Source organism: Parus major, chromosome 2 (assembly GCF_001522545.3).
Source record: "Parus major isolate Abel chromosome 2, Parus_major1.1, whole genome shotgun sequence".
NCBI lineage: Eukaryota > Metazoa > Chordata > Aves > Passeriformes > Paridae > Parus > Parus major.
This window is the reverse complement of record NC_031769.1, coordinates 40,180,724-40,199,788: the sequence shown is the minus strand read 5'-3', so window position 1 is coordinate 40,199,788 and position 19,065 is coordinate 40,180,724. Positions and strand designations below refer to the sequence as shown.

The 19,065-nt window shown below is 38.8% G+C and overlaps 1 protein-coding gene across 3 annotated transcripts in view; it reads right to left on the bottom strand.

Moving 5' to 3' along the window:
• The window catches only part of RBMS3 (RNA binding motif single stranded interacting protein 3), a 446,028-nt gene that overhangs the window by 69,277 nt on the left and 357,686 nt on the right, over positions 1-19,065 (bottom strand). For all 3 annotated transcript variants that reach the window (XR_004495821.1, XM_019005566.2, XM_015617215.2), the window contains exons 8-10: positions 11,023-11,069; positions 3,782-3,878; positions 1,120-1,170 (exon numbers count right to left, since the gene is read on the bottom strand). Coding sequence is in view for 2 of the 3 variants with exons in the window: in XM_019005566.2 (XP_018861111.1) it covers positions 1,120-1,170; positions 3,782-3,878; positions 11,023-11,069 (195 nt within the window). In the remaining variant the exon portion in view is untranslated. The remainder of the gene's footprint in view (positions 1-1,119; positions 1,171-3,781; positions 3,879-11,022; positions 11,070-19,065) is intronic.

Below are 19,065 nucleotides of genomic sequence, written 5' to 3'. Positions count from 1 at the left end.
ACAAGGAATAGAGCAACAGCTTTACTCCACTGAGATGGAAAGTGCCCCCAGGGACTGCAGAAATGAGCAGCAGTAGGAACTGGGTGCCCAGTGCACCACACTATGGTCCCTGCCTTGTGAGAGAACTGAAGAACTTTCCTCCAAAGAGCTGAGGGGTATGGAAAGGGGGCTGCAAACAGGGATGGCAGACTTATACTGTAATGTAATTATACTTATGTTGCTGTAGAGCTAACTCTCACCAGAAGTTATACTAATGTGAAGCCAAAATATTTAAACAAAAATATGAATAACAAAGAATCCTAAGCCATTGACTTTCATTCTAATTTTACTCTTCTTGTATAAATCAATGTATTGATGATTATGTGGAACATATATTTAAATTTTGATTAATGACACTGTCAAGTGGATGTATACCTGAAAAACTCACCAAAGGTAGAAATGTAACTAAAATGACCTGTCTGTAGTAGAATTCAGTACGGTGTTTTCTCCTGGTATACTCTTAATACTCAGGCAAAGTGCATCAAAACTCTTCTGAGTGTTAGACAAAAAAATCTAATGAATGTTGTTTAAAACATAATGCAGCTTTAAGTAGTTATAAATTGATAAAGATGAGTCAGGGAAAAAAAAAAAAAAAGAGCTGACTGGTTAAATCATAAAGCAGATTCAGATTTGGTAGAGACTCTCCAAGACAGTTGTGCTTCACCCTTTTCCACTATGCTGAAATGCATTACTGAGGCACTGAGATTCCTTGATATAAAACTGCACAGGATGTTTTTGATGGATAAACATATAAGGGAATGGTCATGTGTTGATCCTGGCAATTCAAAGTAGGCAGGAATTCAGTTATCTTGCAGTCCCTGAGGCAGAGCTTCAGAAGCAACACTTCAGAACTTGTTACTGTCTTACAATCCAGCAATTAGATAACACATCACCCATCCTCCCCTTTTGTCTAAATCAAATGGTGCTCATTAAGGAAACAGAAACTTAACAGCAGAGGACTCTTGTCACAGGGAGCAGCTGGCTGCTCTTACATGACCCAGGACTTGAATGTGGCTGGACAAGCAGAGCAAGGCTACAATGGAAGCACTTTTAGCCAGATATAACCAAGTATCCACTTACTGTTGGTTGCATAACATATGGCGGATGAGGCATCCATGAAGTACTCTGGACCTGCACATCAAATACTTTTAATTAGCATAGAAAAGTTTAAAACTTAAAGATTTACTTGAAATTATTCTCTCTATTACAACTAAGGTGCTAATTTTGACAAAAGACTTAAGTCCTATAGCTCAACACAAAATTAATTTATGCTTTGTAAAGTTATTGACAAAGGAAAAAGCTTTCAAATTTCATTTGATAATGTTTTCCACCAAAGTCAGAAATCTGAGTGATTGCACCCCTCCTATAAATCACAACATTTTATCTCATAAAGAAGTCTTCAATATTCCACGTTGTTCTGTTTTTTCATTTGCATTGTTTGCTTTCATCCATCAATATAATCATGAACATGTCATCCAACCGACAGTGCAGGAGACATAAAATGCCCAAAGTTTATTTTCAAGAGTATCTGTACGAACTTTTAAAGGTATAACATTTTCAGAGATCCCAGAATGACTTGTTCTGTTTCCAGTAAGAACTGCAGATCTAATTCAGAGATTTTGAAAATTAATTCTAATTGAAAGCTTTCACAGCAAAGCTGGCTTAAGAAGTCTATCCCTCCAGGATCATTCTTACTTTGAGCATCCTGGGGTCTATTCCCACCAGAACTCCATATGCATCACCAAATACTTGCTTTGTTGTTCTGCCTTATGACTGCCATGGAACATATTTCAAGGCTATGAAAATTTTACTAAGAATTAAACACATTATATAGAGTGTTTGCATCATTTGTGGTGGCATCTCTGATCTGTAACTCCCTTTCTTGCTATGTGTGAATGGTCCACATGCTATCATAACTTGGGGTCAGCCCCAAGAATTGTGTATTTTAGTTTCCTTTTGCATCAGTCTGGGCACCACAACACACAAGTACACAAAAATGTAGCTGTGCTAGTGCCATCAGAGGACACTTCCATCAGAGGACATTTCACTTGCTGTCACAGAGATGGGTGTGTAGCACCTCAGACTGAGCACAACCAGGAATAACAAGGAGAAAGCTACAAGGTCCCACTTCTCCAGATGCCCTGTGCTTTTGTTCATGAAGTGTTGGGAATTAATTGTATAACAGTGTGCTCCAACATTTGTATATGTTTATCAAAGTCTATTTTTTGTTGAAAAGCAAGTTCAGCAAAACATCTTTAGAACCAAAGCCAGCACACCTACATGTGAACACACCTCTACTACAACACCTTCTGCTATGAATCCCTGTGAATGAGCTAAAACACACTAGAGCTGCCACAGATTGCTGCTGCTCATTGCTCCCACTCTTGCACCACTGCAGTTCTGTCACCGTGCCAGGGAAAATGTCTTTGGGCTTACACTGCAAGCTATCTAGGGAAAATGATACTGTTTTAAAAACACTAAAAAAATGAATGGTTTTGGTGCAAACGCATGAAACCACAAACTGATGCAATGGTTCGAACCAGAATGGGAAAAGGGGGAGCAACTGTGAGCTGTGGAGCAGTGATGAAAGTAAGTGGGTGGGTGGCCTGAACTCAGTGGCCTGAATGGGAAGTAGTATGGCTCTTAAGCCAGCTTTGCTACCGAGAAAATTGTGTGTGAGCTGCACTTGTGTGTCTCTGGCATTGACTCTTCTTTGGTGCTGCCATTACTGAAATTTACTGAATTTACCTCATCAAAACAACTTTTGTTTGGCAAGTGCTACATAGCCATCTAAAATAAAATAAAAACAAAAGTCAAAGAGAATTACAAGAATCATTTATCTTTGAGGATCAAGTTTAAAATAGAGTAAGTCCCCAGAATTACCTGTAAGCAGTACCATACCATCTGCAACACCCCAGCCCCAACAAAAACACCCTAACATTGAAAACAACCCACCATGCAGCTTTGAAAATTTGGGTAGCGTATTTCAGGTAAGACTCAGGGTTGGAAAAGCACTGATGGCACAGGAGAGAAATAACTAAAGCTGCAAAATGTATAGTCACTGACCAGCTTCTGTGAAGTGGTAAGGTCCCAGACAATGGCTAATAATAAAAATATACAATCTGGTTTTGACTTCCATCTCAGAAAGCCAAAACAAGACAATAATTTCCCAGTGGAGATTTGAGAGGGATATGCTGAAAAGAGAAATTCTGAATGACATGCCATGTAGCAGACTAAAGAATGATTTGAGGATACTTATCCTCAAGTAATTTGCTTTGTCAGGGATTATTGGATAAAACCGAGTACTTTGAAAGGGTGCAGTTACTGGAAAAATTACAGCTGGGGTCAAAAGATCGAAGTATAATGCAGTCATCATAAATTATTTAAAAAAAAAACGCTTAAAAAATTTTGGCTAATGAAGGGAAGCCAAAATGAGGAAGCAGTTCAATATGAATGATAAGCTTCTGGTGTTGTCAATTGGAAATTAAGCAAAATGTTGTTTATCAGAGAAGCTGATTGAAATTAAGAATTACAGTGGCTTTCATTACTGCTGTAAAGAATGCAGGAAACACTTAAGACTCTACCCAATGATACCTGAATATTACTAGAGAGCCCTTTGTTTTCAGTGTGACTCAAGAGTGCAAGCACTCACACAATTTTCTGTGGTATACACTCTGCCTTCATCCACATCCAAAACATAATTAACTGGGAAACACAGTAGACAAGTGCACATCTGACGTACCTGATATGTAGAGACAGGGGAAGCAGCAATGAATGGCGTGATTGATGTCTGTGGAATCATGCGGTTTGTTGGAATACTGTACGGTGAGGAATAAAATCTGCAAACAAAGAACAAAAGCAAGATTTTTTTTGAACCTTTTGACTACTTCAGCTCTGACTAAATAATTCACTGCCTCCTGGGCAAAGACAAAAAGAGTCCACCCGGGTAATTATGTCCATCTATTTCCAAAACCACAATAAAAAAAGATGAGATGGCTCCATTGAGAAGATCTCGAAAATGGAAAGGAGGAAGAATATTTACACAACGCATATTTTTTTTCACTTCAACTAGCACAAATATAGAAATTCACAATACAAAAAGCAATTATCTGAAATGCAAGGACAGCTGATTTTCCTGGGTGCTAGCTAGTGAAAGGAAATTTCTTACACGATATCGAAGACGACATTACTGATTTCATTTTTACACTGGGTACTGTTTTCTTTTCATATCCTAGTGCTTCAGTGCTGAGAATAACACATTCTACATACATGCCTGAATTATTTTATTATGGGGTGGCTACAAAAACTCTGGCTGAAATTTTCATATTCATCTAGACAGAGAGCAAAACCCCTTCTTCTGGTGAAATATATCAGGAATTATGAGGCTAAATGCCCCAGGCAGCACTGAAAATCTCTGATTCAGTTAGTTTTACTTCCACTGTTGCATGCTATGAACAGAAGCTGCACCATCTCTTGCTTGATAGTAATAAATGCTATATTCTTTCTCCTTCCCTGTGGGTTAATGATTATTGATAAAGTTATCACTTGGAAAATATCATCACTACTGCTGGATTGTGTTAGTACTTAATATGTGTGTGCTTGTAAAGATTTTTGCATTTTCTCTTTTTGCAGTTTTAACTGTAAGCCAGAACAACATAATTCCTTAAAAAAAACCCATGTTTGTGGTTTTACAGTTGTCTAAATGCCTATATTTTGGACTCAGAGAGAAACACTCATGTGCAGTGTTCTTTTGTACTATTTAAAACCTTATATAGCTCCTTCTCATATAGGATGCAGCAGTAAATAACAGAAGATTCTGCAGAGTGGATTGCATTCCCTGTCTTTTTACATTTTTTTCCCCCCCTACTTTGAGGCAATCAACAGTAGTTTTCCATGAGAGCTATGCAACAACAACAAAAAAATCATTACTGGTGTTTAAACAAGTGCTCTATTTCCTGATCACCCTGGCACCACAGATTTAGTACTAATCAGTCTAGTTCAGACTGGATGCACTCATTCTGGATGCAGGCTCAAATAACCATTGACTTCAACCAATAGCCTTGGAAAAACAGGCTGCTCTCTCTGAACGCTGGGCGGAAACATTCAAAGTTAGGAGGGGAGAGGGAGACAGAGAAGCAATCATTTGTTCTTTCTATTCCAAATCAGATTTTAAAATGCCAAAAGCAGCAGGTGGCATATGAGTGATTTTTTGTTTAATAGAAATATAATGCTATTTTAGGACCATTTATCTGCCCTCACAATGCTCGCACTGAGACTATTTTAAAATTGTGCCTTTGCTCAATTTTATATATATCCTATTATGAGAATTTAGAGGCATTTGTATCCCCATACTTGCAACAAATATGAAGTTCACAATACATCGAGGGAGAAGGGATTTTTACACCACTAGGCAGGTTCATCTATGGCACTAACATGTTGCATATTATCTAATTCCTTTTACAGGGGTCTTCTCCCAGATCAATGTTAACCAGAAATCACCTGGGCTATGCTGTTGCTAAGTGGGTCAGCTACGAAATGTTGTGTGCAGCAAATGAAAATAGTCAACAGCAGACTGACAGAATCTAGTCCATGGGTAAAATGTGTGCTGTACAGAAATACATATAAACCTCCTAAAGTAAAAGATAATAGAAAACCAAAACTCCTTTGAGAAAAACACACATTTTTGTTCATTCTTTTCTCATTCTGTTCATAAACCTGGCACTGATTCTGGGCTCATACTCATAGCCATGTATGAACCGCTCGGACAAAGACAAGTACAGGGAAGAAACGACTTTCCATTTGGAAGTAGTGCTGACTCTTTGGAATAAACCCTCCAATAAATCCCAGCAAATACTAACAAATTTACAGAAAATGTGTGCTAAGCCAAGAATTTGACAGACAGCTTGCCATTTCAGTTTCAGCTTAGAGATGCATTTATCTGAATAGTACACAAGCCTGTAGAATACATACTCTGGTAATGTGGAAAATACAGCCCTTCCAACAGCCCTGCCAATACCATTTATCTGTCGCCGTTTGGAATGCTCTCAAATAAGCATCAAATAAAACATCCTACCAGGACACTCAGCTGTATTGGGAAAATTCATCCACAAGGGCACCAAGGAAGAGAAAGGAACAAACTCTGGTGCTGCAAGTGACAATGCAAGAAAATCCAGGTCATATATTTAAATTCTAATAATAATAATGATAATAATAAAAATATCAAGTGTAACAATCTCAGTCACTGTGACAGGCTGCAAAGAAATCATTTTGCAGTCAGAAATTTCTAACATCAAGAGACAAAGGCTTGTCTTATTTCCACAGTGCCACTGGTAGCCAAAAGGATCTAATAATGAAGGATGTGGATGTCTCTGCCCCGTGTGAAGTACAGTGGTGCAGTGAGGATAGAGTGTCCTTGCTGGGGATGGACTCAAGCAGAGCCACCCTCAGGTATGGGATGCTCAACCTACTGCACTGCTGGAGTAATTTGCTGCCAGGGCAGAGCTCATTGACAGAGTGCTCAACACACTCTCACCCATAGGACACCGAGGGATCTCCCCCTAAATTCCCTTTATATACAAATGGGCTAATATGCTCATATGTCACTGGCGTAAGTGGCACGCTGGGATCTAGCAAGAGACAAGGGGAACAAAACCACAAAAACAGAGTGGCCTGTTCTGGCACAAACCCTACAGCATGACAAGATTTGCAGCTGAGGACCTTCCTATATTCAGTCTTAGGCATTCCCTTCTTTTTTTTTTCTTTAGGAGGTGAAATGAGGTGGAAGATGAATGTTGTAAGTTCATTCAAGGGAACACAGGACTCAGTCATCAGAATATCTACATCAGAAAGAGGAGTGGAAAGAGATATGAATTATTCTGACTTTGACTTGTTTTAGATATATTAAATTGTGCCTCCAAGTTTCCTGGCATTAAAATGCACAGTGTATCTAGTATGGTGCACTAGGTATTATGAGGCTTTGTGATGTGGTTGACTTGTGAGCTCTAAGGAGAGCTCTCCAGAGGGCTCAGCTGCATTTTCTGCAAATGCAGTTTGCACCCTTACATGGGTCTGTGCAGCTTTTTGCAGGTGCAAGACAGTGTCCCTGCTCCTCAGCTGCAATTGCAATGCTACGAGCACAAGCATGCAGGTTGTGCATGCAGGTGGCAAGGGCAAGGCAAAATGGACATCACCCTTGATTTAAAAATAGACTTTTTCAGCATGCATAGATTCCATAAGCAAAGGGGAAACTCATCACTATTAGGCAAAAAGATGCTCCTGGGAGTTCCTGAAGGGGGTTTATAAGGGGCTCAAAAGAACACATTTTTCAGCCATGTTAAAAAGAAGCGTATTTCCAGTACATCATCAGGCACACAGAGGCAGCACTTTAACAACAGTTTCTGTTGCTTAACAGACAAAGCACATACTCCCCTACTACACCAACCCTCCCTTCGCATTTGGGGACTGCATTATCTGCAGTGTCTGGTCACTGTTTCCCTGCCAAAAAGTGGGAAAAAAAAATCCATATGGTTCCCACTCTATTGGGGAATGTGCAAGGTTCCAGACAGAATCTGCACAAGAGCAAGATCCTATTTGCACTGCAATAAACACCATTTGCTCATGCCTCGTGCCTGCAGGCAGTACTGAAAAAGTTAGATTCATAAATAGTATCCTGGGGCTCACATAATGTAAGAGTATTACCAAACATTATCAAGGCAGCAATTTTCTATTGCAACAAGGCACACAGTCAGATATTGGAGTTGGAAAAGACCTATCTGAATACTGAGCCCATTGGCCAGCAAATGCACCAAATTGTCCCCCAGATATGAGATACTAAACTGATTCAGTACATGGAAATCTTAGTCAAATGTCCAGGAGGATTCCAGCCTCAGGAACACTTTAAATGATCTTCCTTACAGTGCAAGTAAAAGAGCTCTATGTTCCTTGTATGAATGCATAAAACTACTAAAACAATGTTAATGCCACAAATTGAAAAATCAATAGCATATCACAACAGGCACACTACTCTCTAAAATAAAACCTGAGTACCTTTGTAAACACAATTCAGAAAAGGCTGGTTATAAAACAAAAAACAAACAAACAAAAAAAAAGGCAGAGTGGTTGCCAAGTGAAAAGATCTTATCTACTGAAGTGTGTGCTTACCAAATCTTCAGTACCTCATACTGCAATGCTATGGTACACTACAGGCTGGATTCTCCACTCCATTATACCAGTTTTATGCTGATGTAACTCCACTGGATGCTTAAACAGAGCTACATGGGCATAAAAACAATATAATGAAATGGAGAATCAAGCTTTACAATGTAATAGACTCAGAAGAAAATCATCTATTCCTTAGTGGGGAAAAAAATCATAGTCATTTTTAGTGAAAGCCTCTTTCACACTCTCTTTTGTTTTATTCCTGCTATAGATTTTCAAGGCAAATATGCAGTTATGCGGTAATAAAAGTGATAGTACGACATCGAGAACAATAAGAACCTACCTTTTCATTTGGAAACGAGAGTCAAGATTCTTCCCTGAGGTTTGGTTACAGCCCAACTCAAAACCAAATATAATCCACACCTCTTAAGGAGCTGCAACTTTTAAATACCACCCCATGACACCTGCTGCAGAGACATGTTTCTCTACCAGGCTCCATCATTCACATAATGCTGTGTGGATTTAGCAATTTAGATGCATCCAAATGCATCTATCAACCCTACAAAGAGCTATAGAAAATGCCAGCATGTGCAGTTAATCTTTCTTTTTAAATTTTGTTGGTGGTTCATAACGCTTCTGAATCATCACCTTGATTTGGTATCTTTACATTTCTTGTCCCCAGACTCAGTTCACTAAGTTCCACCATGGTGGCCTCAGCTGAATGCTATGAGGAAAAGGCTTTTGTTCCACTGGTCTTTGGGTGACATTGCTCCATGAAAACCTTAGTGGCTCGGCCCACATTACAGTCAAAATATTCTGGTCCCTTTTAAGCACAGGGTGGGTGTGGGCACAGATTCAGCTTTGTGCTCAGTTTTCCACACTGCCCTGCCCATGAGGAAGATGCCCCTTTAAGTCTCTCACCGTGGCACGTATCTTGTGTCAGCAGGCAATGGATCACATTGACACATTCCACAAGCCAAGCATCGAGGTGCTCCCAGACTCTACTGAAATAAAACTCCTGAGCTAGATTTTCACTGTGCTTGCAAGTAAAAGAGTCTTATTTAAAACAGAAAAAAATTAAAACTACAGGGCACGTAGAGATTACTGTGTGAATGTCTGGAGAGATAAAAAAAATTCCGTCGAACAAAAAGGGTCCCGGTGCTCCTCATGATGCTGCACACAATCAAGACCTCACCACAACAGCATTTTGAATGGTGGCTTAGTCCTGATAAAACTGAAAATATTTTGACACTTTAGAAAAAAGACATATGTCAAAGTAGTAATTAATTGTCACTCTTAGAGAGCTATCTGGTACTGTGATTTAATTTATCTCTTGCCTTAAAAACAAAAGAATATTTAAAAAACTGTAGAACTGAAATTCTCCACTGAGTACAATTTCTTTACCCAATGATCAGTGACAGCATGTTCAAGCAATTGAGTGACCAAACCACCTGAGCAGCCTGCACACCACAGATATTCTTTGATATAAATAATGTCTGATTCTGAGATAACTTTCATAATTTCAGAAGAATTATTCTTGAATTAAAATCATATTAGTCACCATGGATCATTCAAATGATGGTTTCCAAAACACTCACACAAGTGACATGCAGGAATTTATATGAAAAATAAAGCCAGTTGTCCACATGAAACACTGGTGGATTATGAATCAGTGATGTTTTTATTTATAGAATATAACATTTACCAGCTGAAAAGTATGACAATAGAGAAGAATGACTCATTTGGAGGTCAGAACAGGGAAACAGAAGCAGAGAATTCTGAAATCACAATTACAATCTCTCTATTCTTCTGAGTTTGGCCTCTTTCTCCACTGGAGTACAACACAGGAATATCACAAGTCCTACAAAATTACTGCTTGTAACGGAAAATTAAGCAAAATAGACTATTAATATTGATTTTTTAAAAATACTGGGAATGTTAGGGTTTTTTTCCTAAATGCTTCAACTAGCAGTGCCCTAACATATATTTAACAAATAAGCCCATTCTTATCTATATCAATAAATTCTCCCCTTCAGCTGGAGAACACAGGTGGGAGCATGCATGGAATTCAATAATCATATCATACATCTCTCTGATCAAAGAGTGACTGTCAAAGGGCTGAACTTCCTGCCTCTTTTCAAATTCTTGTTAACCTAGCTGAAAAGAGAGCTAAATTTCAAGGATATCTTTTTCTGGTTTATGAAATAATTGGAAATGTAATCAAGCAGGTAAATAATAAGATGATGTAATTTCACTGCTCAATTAGAGAAAAAATTGCAATTCCTCGTGTCAGCAAATGGTAGCTGAGAAATAAAGAAGAGTGTTGCTCAGAATTTTACCCTTAAATCCCATCTGCTTACACACTAATTTAAGGCTTTCTCCCTATCTGGCATTTTTATTCAGACAATGCCATGGAAGGCAGCCAGCCTGCAGAAAGAACCCCAGATGAAGTAACAGCTCTATTATTCAAAATACGTTGGAATCGTCAATGATTATTTTAACAAAAGCCAAGTCAGTAAAGGGAAACTTTACTGGTTTCCACTTCATGACAGAGAGAGATTAAAAAGACATCTACTAACATTTGCCAAATAGAGATGGAAACTATTAGGAAAAACAACTTCCCATTCAAATGGATATTGCAAGGAAGAAGGCATAAAAAGAAAAGGAAAACTAAAGAAGAACTTGACAATATAGCATTATATGCTTCAGACAAAATATGACTGAGTGGATTTGCTTTTCAAAAAGGTTTCACTACAGAAAATAAAACATAAGATGACATTCAAAATGATTAAAAAAAAAAGACATAAGAAAACATGCATTTCTTACCCATTCTGTATAGCAGCTGTTGGATCGTAAGTCAAAGCCATGCCAGCCTGCACATAGTTAGGGAAGAAAAACAGATTTTTACTATTACTGCAGGAAAAGAGAAAAAAAAATAAAAGAAAAATACATGAAACATATTCAAAACCAGTATGAATAAAAACTAAATGCAACTTAAATAGAAATCTAAATTCTCAAGGGAAGCTCAGATGGCCCAAAGCAGCATGGACAGATTGGGTACCTCCCCAGCCTGAGAGATCACTGAGAAACAGATCTGTTCAGTCTGTTGGTTGTCATCTTTCCATAACATCTCGGGCAAATGGTGTTTTTGTTGCACCAGTATCAATTAATAACTCCAGTGAGATCAATGCCTTTACAACTGACTACTCACTATAAAAAGACAGGCCCAAATCCCGCTGTTGCCTGTGAGATGGCTGGTTGGTAAATATTCCAAAAGCAACTTCATGAGGGCTTCACAGGAAGGAGTCTCATCTTTCCTACAAAGGTCACACCCCGGATGACCCCTGCCTACCATTTCCCTGGGGTGTAACTCCTACTTAGAGTTAATTCATTACCATGAGGCAAGAAACAATGGGCTGTGAAGCAGAAAAGCTCGAGCTTTCAAACAAGGCTTTTAAAATATTTCCGAGGTCTGGACAGCAAAAGAATTTGTTAATGTGTTACACAGAGCTTTTCAACTGCCATTTACCACCAGGCAGACCGTGACCTGTGCGGAAGGATTTGGCAGTGTCAAAACATTGTCCAGTTAACAGCTGTCATCACTGCCACCACTAGCAGACATGTCCACAGGTACCACAGGAAAGGCAGGGAGGGAGCAGGGCTGCAGACAGAATTAAACACTCCACCCTATGCTCCAAGACAGCAGTCAGGGTCATGCAGGAAAGATCTTTTTTTTTCCCCCCAGCATTTACTTAAAGACATGGAACTGACAATCTCTCCTCCCACATGCTGCATTTGCTTTGACTTTTTGCCGTCCTTATCGATTTTCATCCCTCCCTTTGTGAAATGCTTTCCAATGTAAGACTACCAAGAGATGGGAAGAAGCTGTCCTTTGTGCAGGGTAAGAAGCAAAGGGTAGAGAAGCTGTATTGCTCAAGGTGCTGCTGTCCCTGTGGGAGCAGCTGGAAAAACACCATGGCACCATCCCACCCCAAGGCACTGTATTCCTCTTCATTTTTCATACGTATTCTATGCTTGTTGTCAGAGACAGGCAGCATTTTCTTCAAGGACAGATGCTTTACCAACCACGTGGCATGGTCTGTGCTCCTGCTGGGAGCTTTTCGTGCCCCTAAAGCCATCTAGCAAAGTACTTCTGAATAATGGCATCTGCCCCCTTCCAGATGGCTGCGCAGACAGGTCAGGAGAGCGTTTGGGCTTGGCTGGTGCCCAGGCAGGCAGGTGAGCAGCCGGAGTAAACGCACTGGTGATGGGCACGCAGAAGGGAATGGGCAGCACTCCTGGAAGAGCTGGGTTAGCCCAGCAGCTGCAAACTGGGGTAAGAGGAGGTGGTCCAAATTTCCAGAGGCCAAAAATAATTTCTGATATGAAATTCCTTATGCAGCCAAAAGAAAAGGTTCGTGTCCTTATTAAATTTGTATATTTCTCTCATTATTCTTTTAAGCAGATGCTAGGGCAAATGTTTTGCTTTATCAAAATGCCGCAGTTTTAATAAAATATGTAGTCTCTCCCAAGCAAAGGATAATTCAGGGGACTGAGTCCAAGTACATGTGAATATTTTTGAAAGAAGTATTGATTTAATACAAAGAAAAATAAAATGGCTATTTCTGCAAGTTTAAAATGTCAGAGAACTCAGTTTAGGGAGACCCAAACCTCTACTAATTTTGACGTAAAAAATAAATTCTCTTCGAAAATCATAATCCCTTACTTAACTTGGTTTTATATCCTCATGCCTTATGCAAGCTCAGCATGTTATATTGTTTAATAAGGTTGCATTAATTACTAAAGGAAATGTGTAAATTTCCAAACAAAAGAGAAACGAAAACTTTTTGGCTGCAATACATCTTTGAGGAAACATTCTGTCTTGTTTCCCTTTCTCTTTTCAACATGTATAAAATTTGTTATTGCTCCCTTTTTCTATTCCTGCACCAGTGAAGACAACTTACATATTATGTAGAAGCCCTAGAGGGATGAAAAAATTACTTTATGATTTTTTTTAATATTCTTTAAAATAATACATTTCCTTTAAATTGAGGTGTTTACATTTTATCTCTCATCACACTACTCAGACTAAGGGAAAAAACCCATTATAATTTCTTGAGAAAGGACAGAACCAAGCTTTCTAAATTAAAGAGTATTTAGATCTAGTTGTCCTTAGAGTTGCTGGATCAGGGTTCATTATATCCTGCAGCTTGCAATAGTGACTGGGGGATAAAATGGCAACAAGGTAGGTGAGTCTGGGAGGAAAAGTGAAAATAAACAACTGGTCTTGTATTAGTTTCTTTGACATAAAATAAGAATGAAGGTGTAGGAATGAAAACCTGCAGCATCTCTTTCATTTGCTGTCCATGTGAGACCTGCAAACATGTTTGTGCTGCTTTCATTTACTTTTCTCATGGATATTTGACCCTCAGCTTGTCCTCCAGCCCCATCACACCCAGACCTGTGTGTGGGTCCATGCAGACAAATGGCAAAAGCTCACTTCTCTGTATTGGTATTAAGAATAGGGGACACAACTGTGACCCTGAAGAGTACAAAATATGAAAGGCTAAACACTCATCTCCTCCTTATCCACGTCCCATATCCATACTGCATGGAGACTGATGACCAAAATCTGTTCAAGTACTATAGCAGTGACCACTATAATTATCCCCATCACATTTACCAGTGGATGAAAAGTTTCACATTAGACAAATAGGACACAGCGTGTGGCAATATGTGCATATGGTAACCACCTACGGTTGGCGCAGTAATGTTGCTAATAACCCCCGTTGCTGCATAGCCTTAAACAGCTGCTATTTCAAATAGCTGCTAACACAGGACTATTTACTTCTTTCTCATCAAGTTGTATAATTTCTCCCTACAAAATTATGCTGGCTGGAAGCCCAGGAGTGGCAACACTTAGCCTGGACCAGTCAAAGATTTATGGTATGAAGCATCCTCATTCATCAGGAATAAAAATTGATGAGCAATAATAACTTACTGGAAAATTGTCTGACCTTTCCCCCATAGCAGACAAACAGGAATTCCAAAAATACCAAATGCAGAATATTAGGGTTGGCCTCAGACTTCCATGTGAGAGAGGTCTAGCTCATTCTGTTAAAATCAGAATTGAGTATAACACAGGCTGAACTATACCAAGCACTGGCTGATGCCTCCATGGCAGCCCTCTGCTGTGCTGAGAGACTTTCTTTTGCACCCTTTCACCCACTGGTTTGCCCGTGTCTCAGTAGGAGAGGATCTTGTTCTTTCTTCTCATTGCCACACTTCCTGATAAAATGGCACCTGAAGGAGTGGCACTGATGATGGAACACTGATTTAGGAAAGTATTTGTCAGATATATCTATTGAGGAACAACTGAACCACATAATTTTCATGCCACTCAGCCAGATAATGGCTGTAGACTCAGCTGTTGAATGAAAACATACTAATAGAAAGAAAGGTCATTCTTAATGACTACTGGTCTGTTCAGAGAGTCAGGTGACACAGAAATTAACCTAGCTTGTTAAAAAAAAAAAAAAAAAAAAAAAGATTTTTCAAAAGATTACTTAAACCATATAAGTTTACTTATCTACTTTTACCAAAGTGTCTGAATTTAAAGACATGAGGAAAGATTGAAAGTTTTTGTCATTTTTTGCTGTAGTTTTATAACTACTGACATCAGTAAAAGAGTTTCTAAGAGATTCAAGAGATTCGGTCTGCACCTGTCTTTAAGTTTAAGTTCTTTCATTCAATAAAGAGCAGAAAATATAAAAAAGCCTCTGGAAAACAAGGGTTTCCCTACGAAGTTTGAAGGCCTTTTGCTCAACTCTTTACTGTCAAAATTTTCCACAGGCAAAGACAAGATGTTCTGTTTCTGGTTAGATTTTTTTCCTTTGTTATGATTTGAACCTAAATGATCAGATCTTCAATATCATGTGAAATACAGTGGGTTTATTATTTCTCTAACCCTGTGATGTCTCACAAGAAAAAGCTTATCAGTGCAGTATCTGTCTTCCAGCAAACATAAATACCAATAAATGACAAATTTCTTCTGTGCATCACCTGTGAAGCCCTGTGCATCTTCTGTGCTGTTGGAAAGTTGCTTTCATGAACAGCTTCACCATCATATCACCATCTACTCTCAGTGTACATCTTTCTGACATTGTCCAAAAATTCACTGCAATATCGACCTGCTACAAGATGTGCTATTCCTTCCTCTCAGAGGTGAGACCTCCCCATCATCTCCTCACACCTGCCCTGGGCAGCCTCTGCCTAGTGCTGGAGCACCTCTGCAAGGGGAGGCTGCAGCCACTGCAGGATTTCGGGCTGTGCAGGAGGCCACAGTCCACTGGAAAAAAAATGGAGAGGCCTGAAAATTAAAAAGGTGTGAAATCCATGGATGTGGTGGGTTTTCTAGGCAGAAGGCCCCCTGTATTTCCCCTCCTTAAGAGGAGATTTAGAAAGGTAAGGTTGTGCACTCGCACTTAAGGGATTTCTGTGGTGAACTGATGTGGGAGTTGGCTAAAAGACAAGTCTCTCTTCCCAATCTCCACTGACTCATACCTTCACCCTTTCACACTGGAAGACTGCCATCCCAGGGTGTGCTCTTGGCTACAGAATCAATTGAAATTTCAACACTCAGATTCCTGTACTTGTTTTGTTTCCATCACTAATATCTGCCAGGCATCACAACACAAGCATCTCTTGTGCCCTAACAGAAGATACCCTTATTGAAATACTTTGAAGAAAGAAGAGAGAGTAGAGAAAAGATATCAACCCAGATGAGATTCATGCAAAATACTGATTTAATAAAATAAGCTCAGTCACCAGTAAAGTTAATTTGGCAGAATTCCTTTCTTTGATTATTTAAACAGTTCTGACAGAAATATTCAACATTATTAGAAAGACTTCTGAATTTAATGGTGACCCTTTCCTTTTTAAAGGAGAAATCCAGAATATGAATGTGACATCTCTTAGATATCTAGATGCATATGAAAGGAATGGAGCATTTCCCAGTGATGTGTGCTCCTTAAGCAGCTGCTGATTCTGAGGGGAAAAGTGGTTGTGGAGAGAAAAGTATACACACTATTGATGTCAAAATTGGGAAGTGATTCATGAACCTCAGAACATCAGAGACTGCACTGATAAACACAATAGCAAGTTCAGATACCCAAATGAATGACAAGAAACCCTTTTGTCCTACAGAACTATAATGGAAGTCTGTCAGCTTCTATTCAAATTCAAAGTGATTGAGTCACTTTCTTCCCACTTCAACTAATCTTATTAGTTAAAATACAAGTGCCAAAGTCTACAAAAATTGAAAAGAAAAAAAAAAAAAAAGGACCCCAAAAAAAGCCCTGAAAGAACATATATAATACAACATAATTATTCTGTTTCCACAGCCAGTCTATACATTTAACCATGTCATCTTCAGGCCTATGAACCATCTGCTTTTGGGGATCTGGAGCACCCATTTTGCCATCAGTGTGATCCAGTGCAATATCAGCTGTGTATTACACCTACATCTGCACACTAGATGTGTGTGCTGCAGTGAGTCAGGAAAACTTCTGGGGGTGGCTGGCAGCACTCCTGATATCTGCTGGGGATACAGCAGCAAATGGTATGTCCTTTCCCTGTCTCCAACATTTGTTTATTCTGCCTAAGAAAACACTGTTGTAGCAGCAGAATTTGGAGGAAAACCCAACTGGAGGAAAATCTCCAGGGCAAATGGCATGACATTTTTCACTAGAGGAGGAAATTCAAAGCTAAAATGAAAACAAAGAAAACTAATCTCTAAGAACAGGTACACTGCTGATTCTGTTTTAACCAAACAAAGGGCCCTTTTAAAATCCTGACTGCAGTGACAGTGATTTCACATAGGCTATTGGTTTAAAATATTTCTATGTACTTTATAAGCTCAAAATCCCAATTGGTCTTTGGTATTTGTGCCACTGAGGCATCTTTTCAAAATGTTGCCCACAGTAACAGCACCTTGTGTCATTATTCTAGATCTTTTTATCTACTGGTCAGTTATCTTTTGCCCTTCACTTTCTCCCTCTGGAGAGAGGACTTCTTTTCAGGTTCAGTGCCTCTCTTTGTTTAACCAAGCTTTTGTTGAACTTAAGTATGCAAAGTGCCAAGGTTTAACTTGCAGGCATGCTAAATATATATTTAGTAAATGTCTTTGTGGGTGGTTTACATATGAGGGTACTAGTGCTTATGTCAACAGAACTGGGAATTGCCTCTCACAGCAAAAAAAAGTTCCTCGTCTAGGTGCACAATACATCTGACCAAGACAATCAGGATTATGGAACACAACTGAGTAGTACCTATCTCCTTGGAAGCATAAAGACAATCCATGCCTGAGTTATAAACAGGCCTGGGACAGAACTGCTAATAATTTCTAAGTACATCTGCTGGTAAAGAAGGCACCATTGGCACTAGGGTCAACTGCTTCAGCCCCTCACTGGAACTGACTTTACAAAATAATTTGGAAAGTGTCTCAAATTAACTACTGCATGTTTTTCTCTAAATTGCTGTTTGCTTTAGGCAAAGTTGTAATGAATAGTGGATAAAAAAGAGAAACTGTTACAAAAGCAATATTCCCAAACTACCAGGTTATTTTATATTTTTAAGAAAGAATTAAAAACATGCCTAATTCTTTGGATATTCCATGAACAGAGCTTGAAAGAAAACAAAGGAGAAAAGAGTAAGAAGGAAGAGAAGAAAGGGAAGGAAAGGAAGGTAAACCATTGGCTCTTTAGAAATAAAAAATGTAACTTAGATTATGGAAGCAAAAAAAAGCAATCAATAAAAGAATTATTAGTGACAATTATTGAATATCATTAAAGACATCAGACCAAATCCAATGACAAGGGGATTGCATTCAATGGTGCATGTCACTGTTATGATGCATGCAACATTACTGTAAGGGTGGTACTCTCTTACAAGGCAATGTAACTATTTAAATAGCCCAGATTTTACAGAAACTTGAAAATCAAATATCATAGGGTTCAAAATACTGTGACCATTAAAAAAACCTTAGTCACTTTGGGGAGACCAGATGTAGAAAAGCTACAATTTCTAGAAAACAGTAATAAATTTTAGGCATATTTCTCCCTGTCTGCCAGGTAATTTTCAAATAAGCCTGCTCTTAAATACATGTATTAAAAGACTTCATTTCTGAATAACCAGAAGAAGGTTTCATTAAATCTGCAATAGAAAATTATGTTGCAAAATTTATGTTGCAGCTTTTAATCCAATCTGATCTCATTTTGTGACTACACTTGATTTCCTGGGTGCATTTTTGACTAAAACATTTTAGGGGATTTATGTCACCCACCTCTAAACTTGTCAATTGCAATTTAGAGGTAAATTGAATCAAATATTTTACAGACAGAATTTGAATATGATTATCCTCTATCACCATCCCAATACAAGCTTGTCAGGTTAAGTTTCAAAAGAGAGAGCTTAATTAAACCAGTGTGAGAAGGAACTAGCCCAAAAAAGAAATTACTGGACTTTGTGCAGAAATTATGTCAGTTTCTGGGTCAGAATTTCCCTGTAAATATTTCCAACACTTGAAGGTTTCACTGTACATTTATTGCACCTGTCTGTTAGATATCAAATATGACATCCTTATATAAAGCCATCACAAATATAAGCTCTCAGCTCTGTAGTCCAGAACTGGTCAACCATTACAAACACTCAGTTAAATGTCTCAGTAAATCTGCTGAACATTTCCCAAGACTCCAAACAAGAGCGTAAGGGTAAGGACTAGAAAGCACTATTCAAGATCTGGCATTCTTCCCTGGTTACAACTGGCCAAGTAACCAAACCTACCCCCTAGACCTCCCAAAAAGCCCTAGA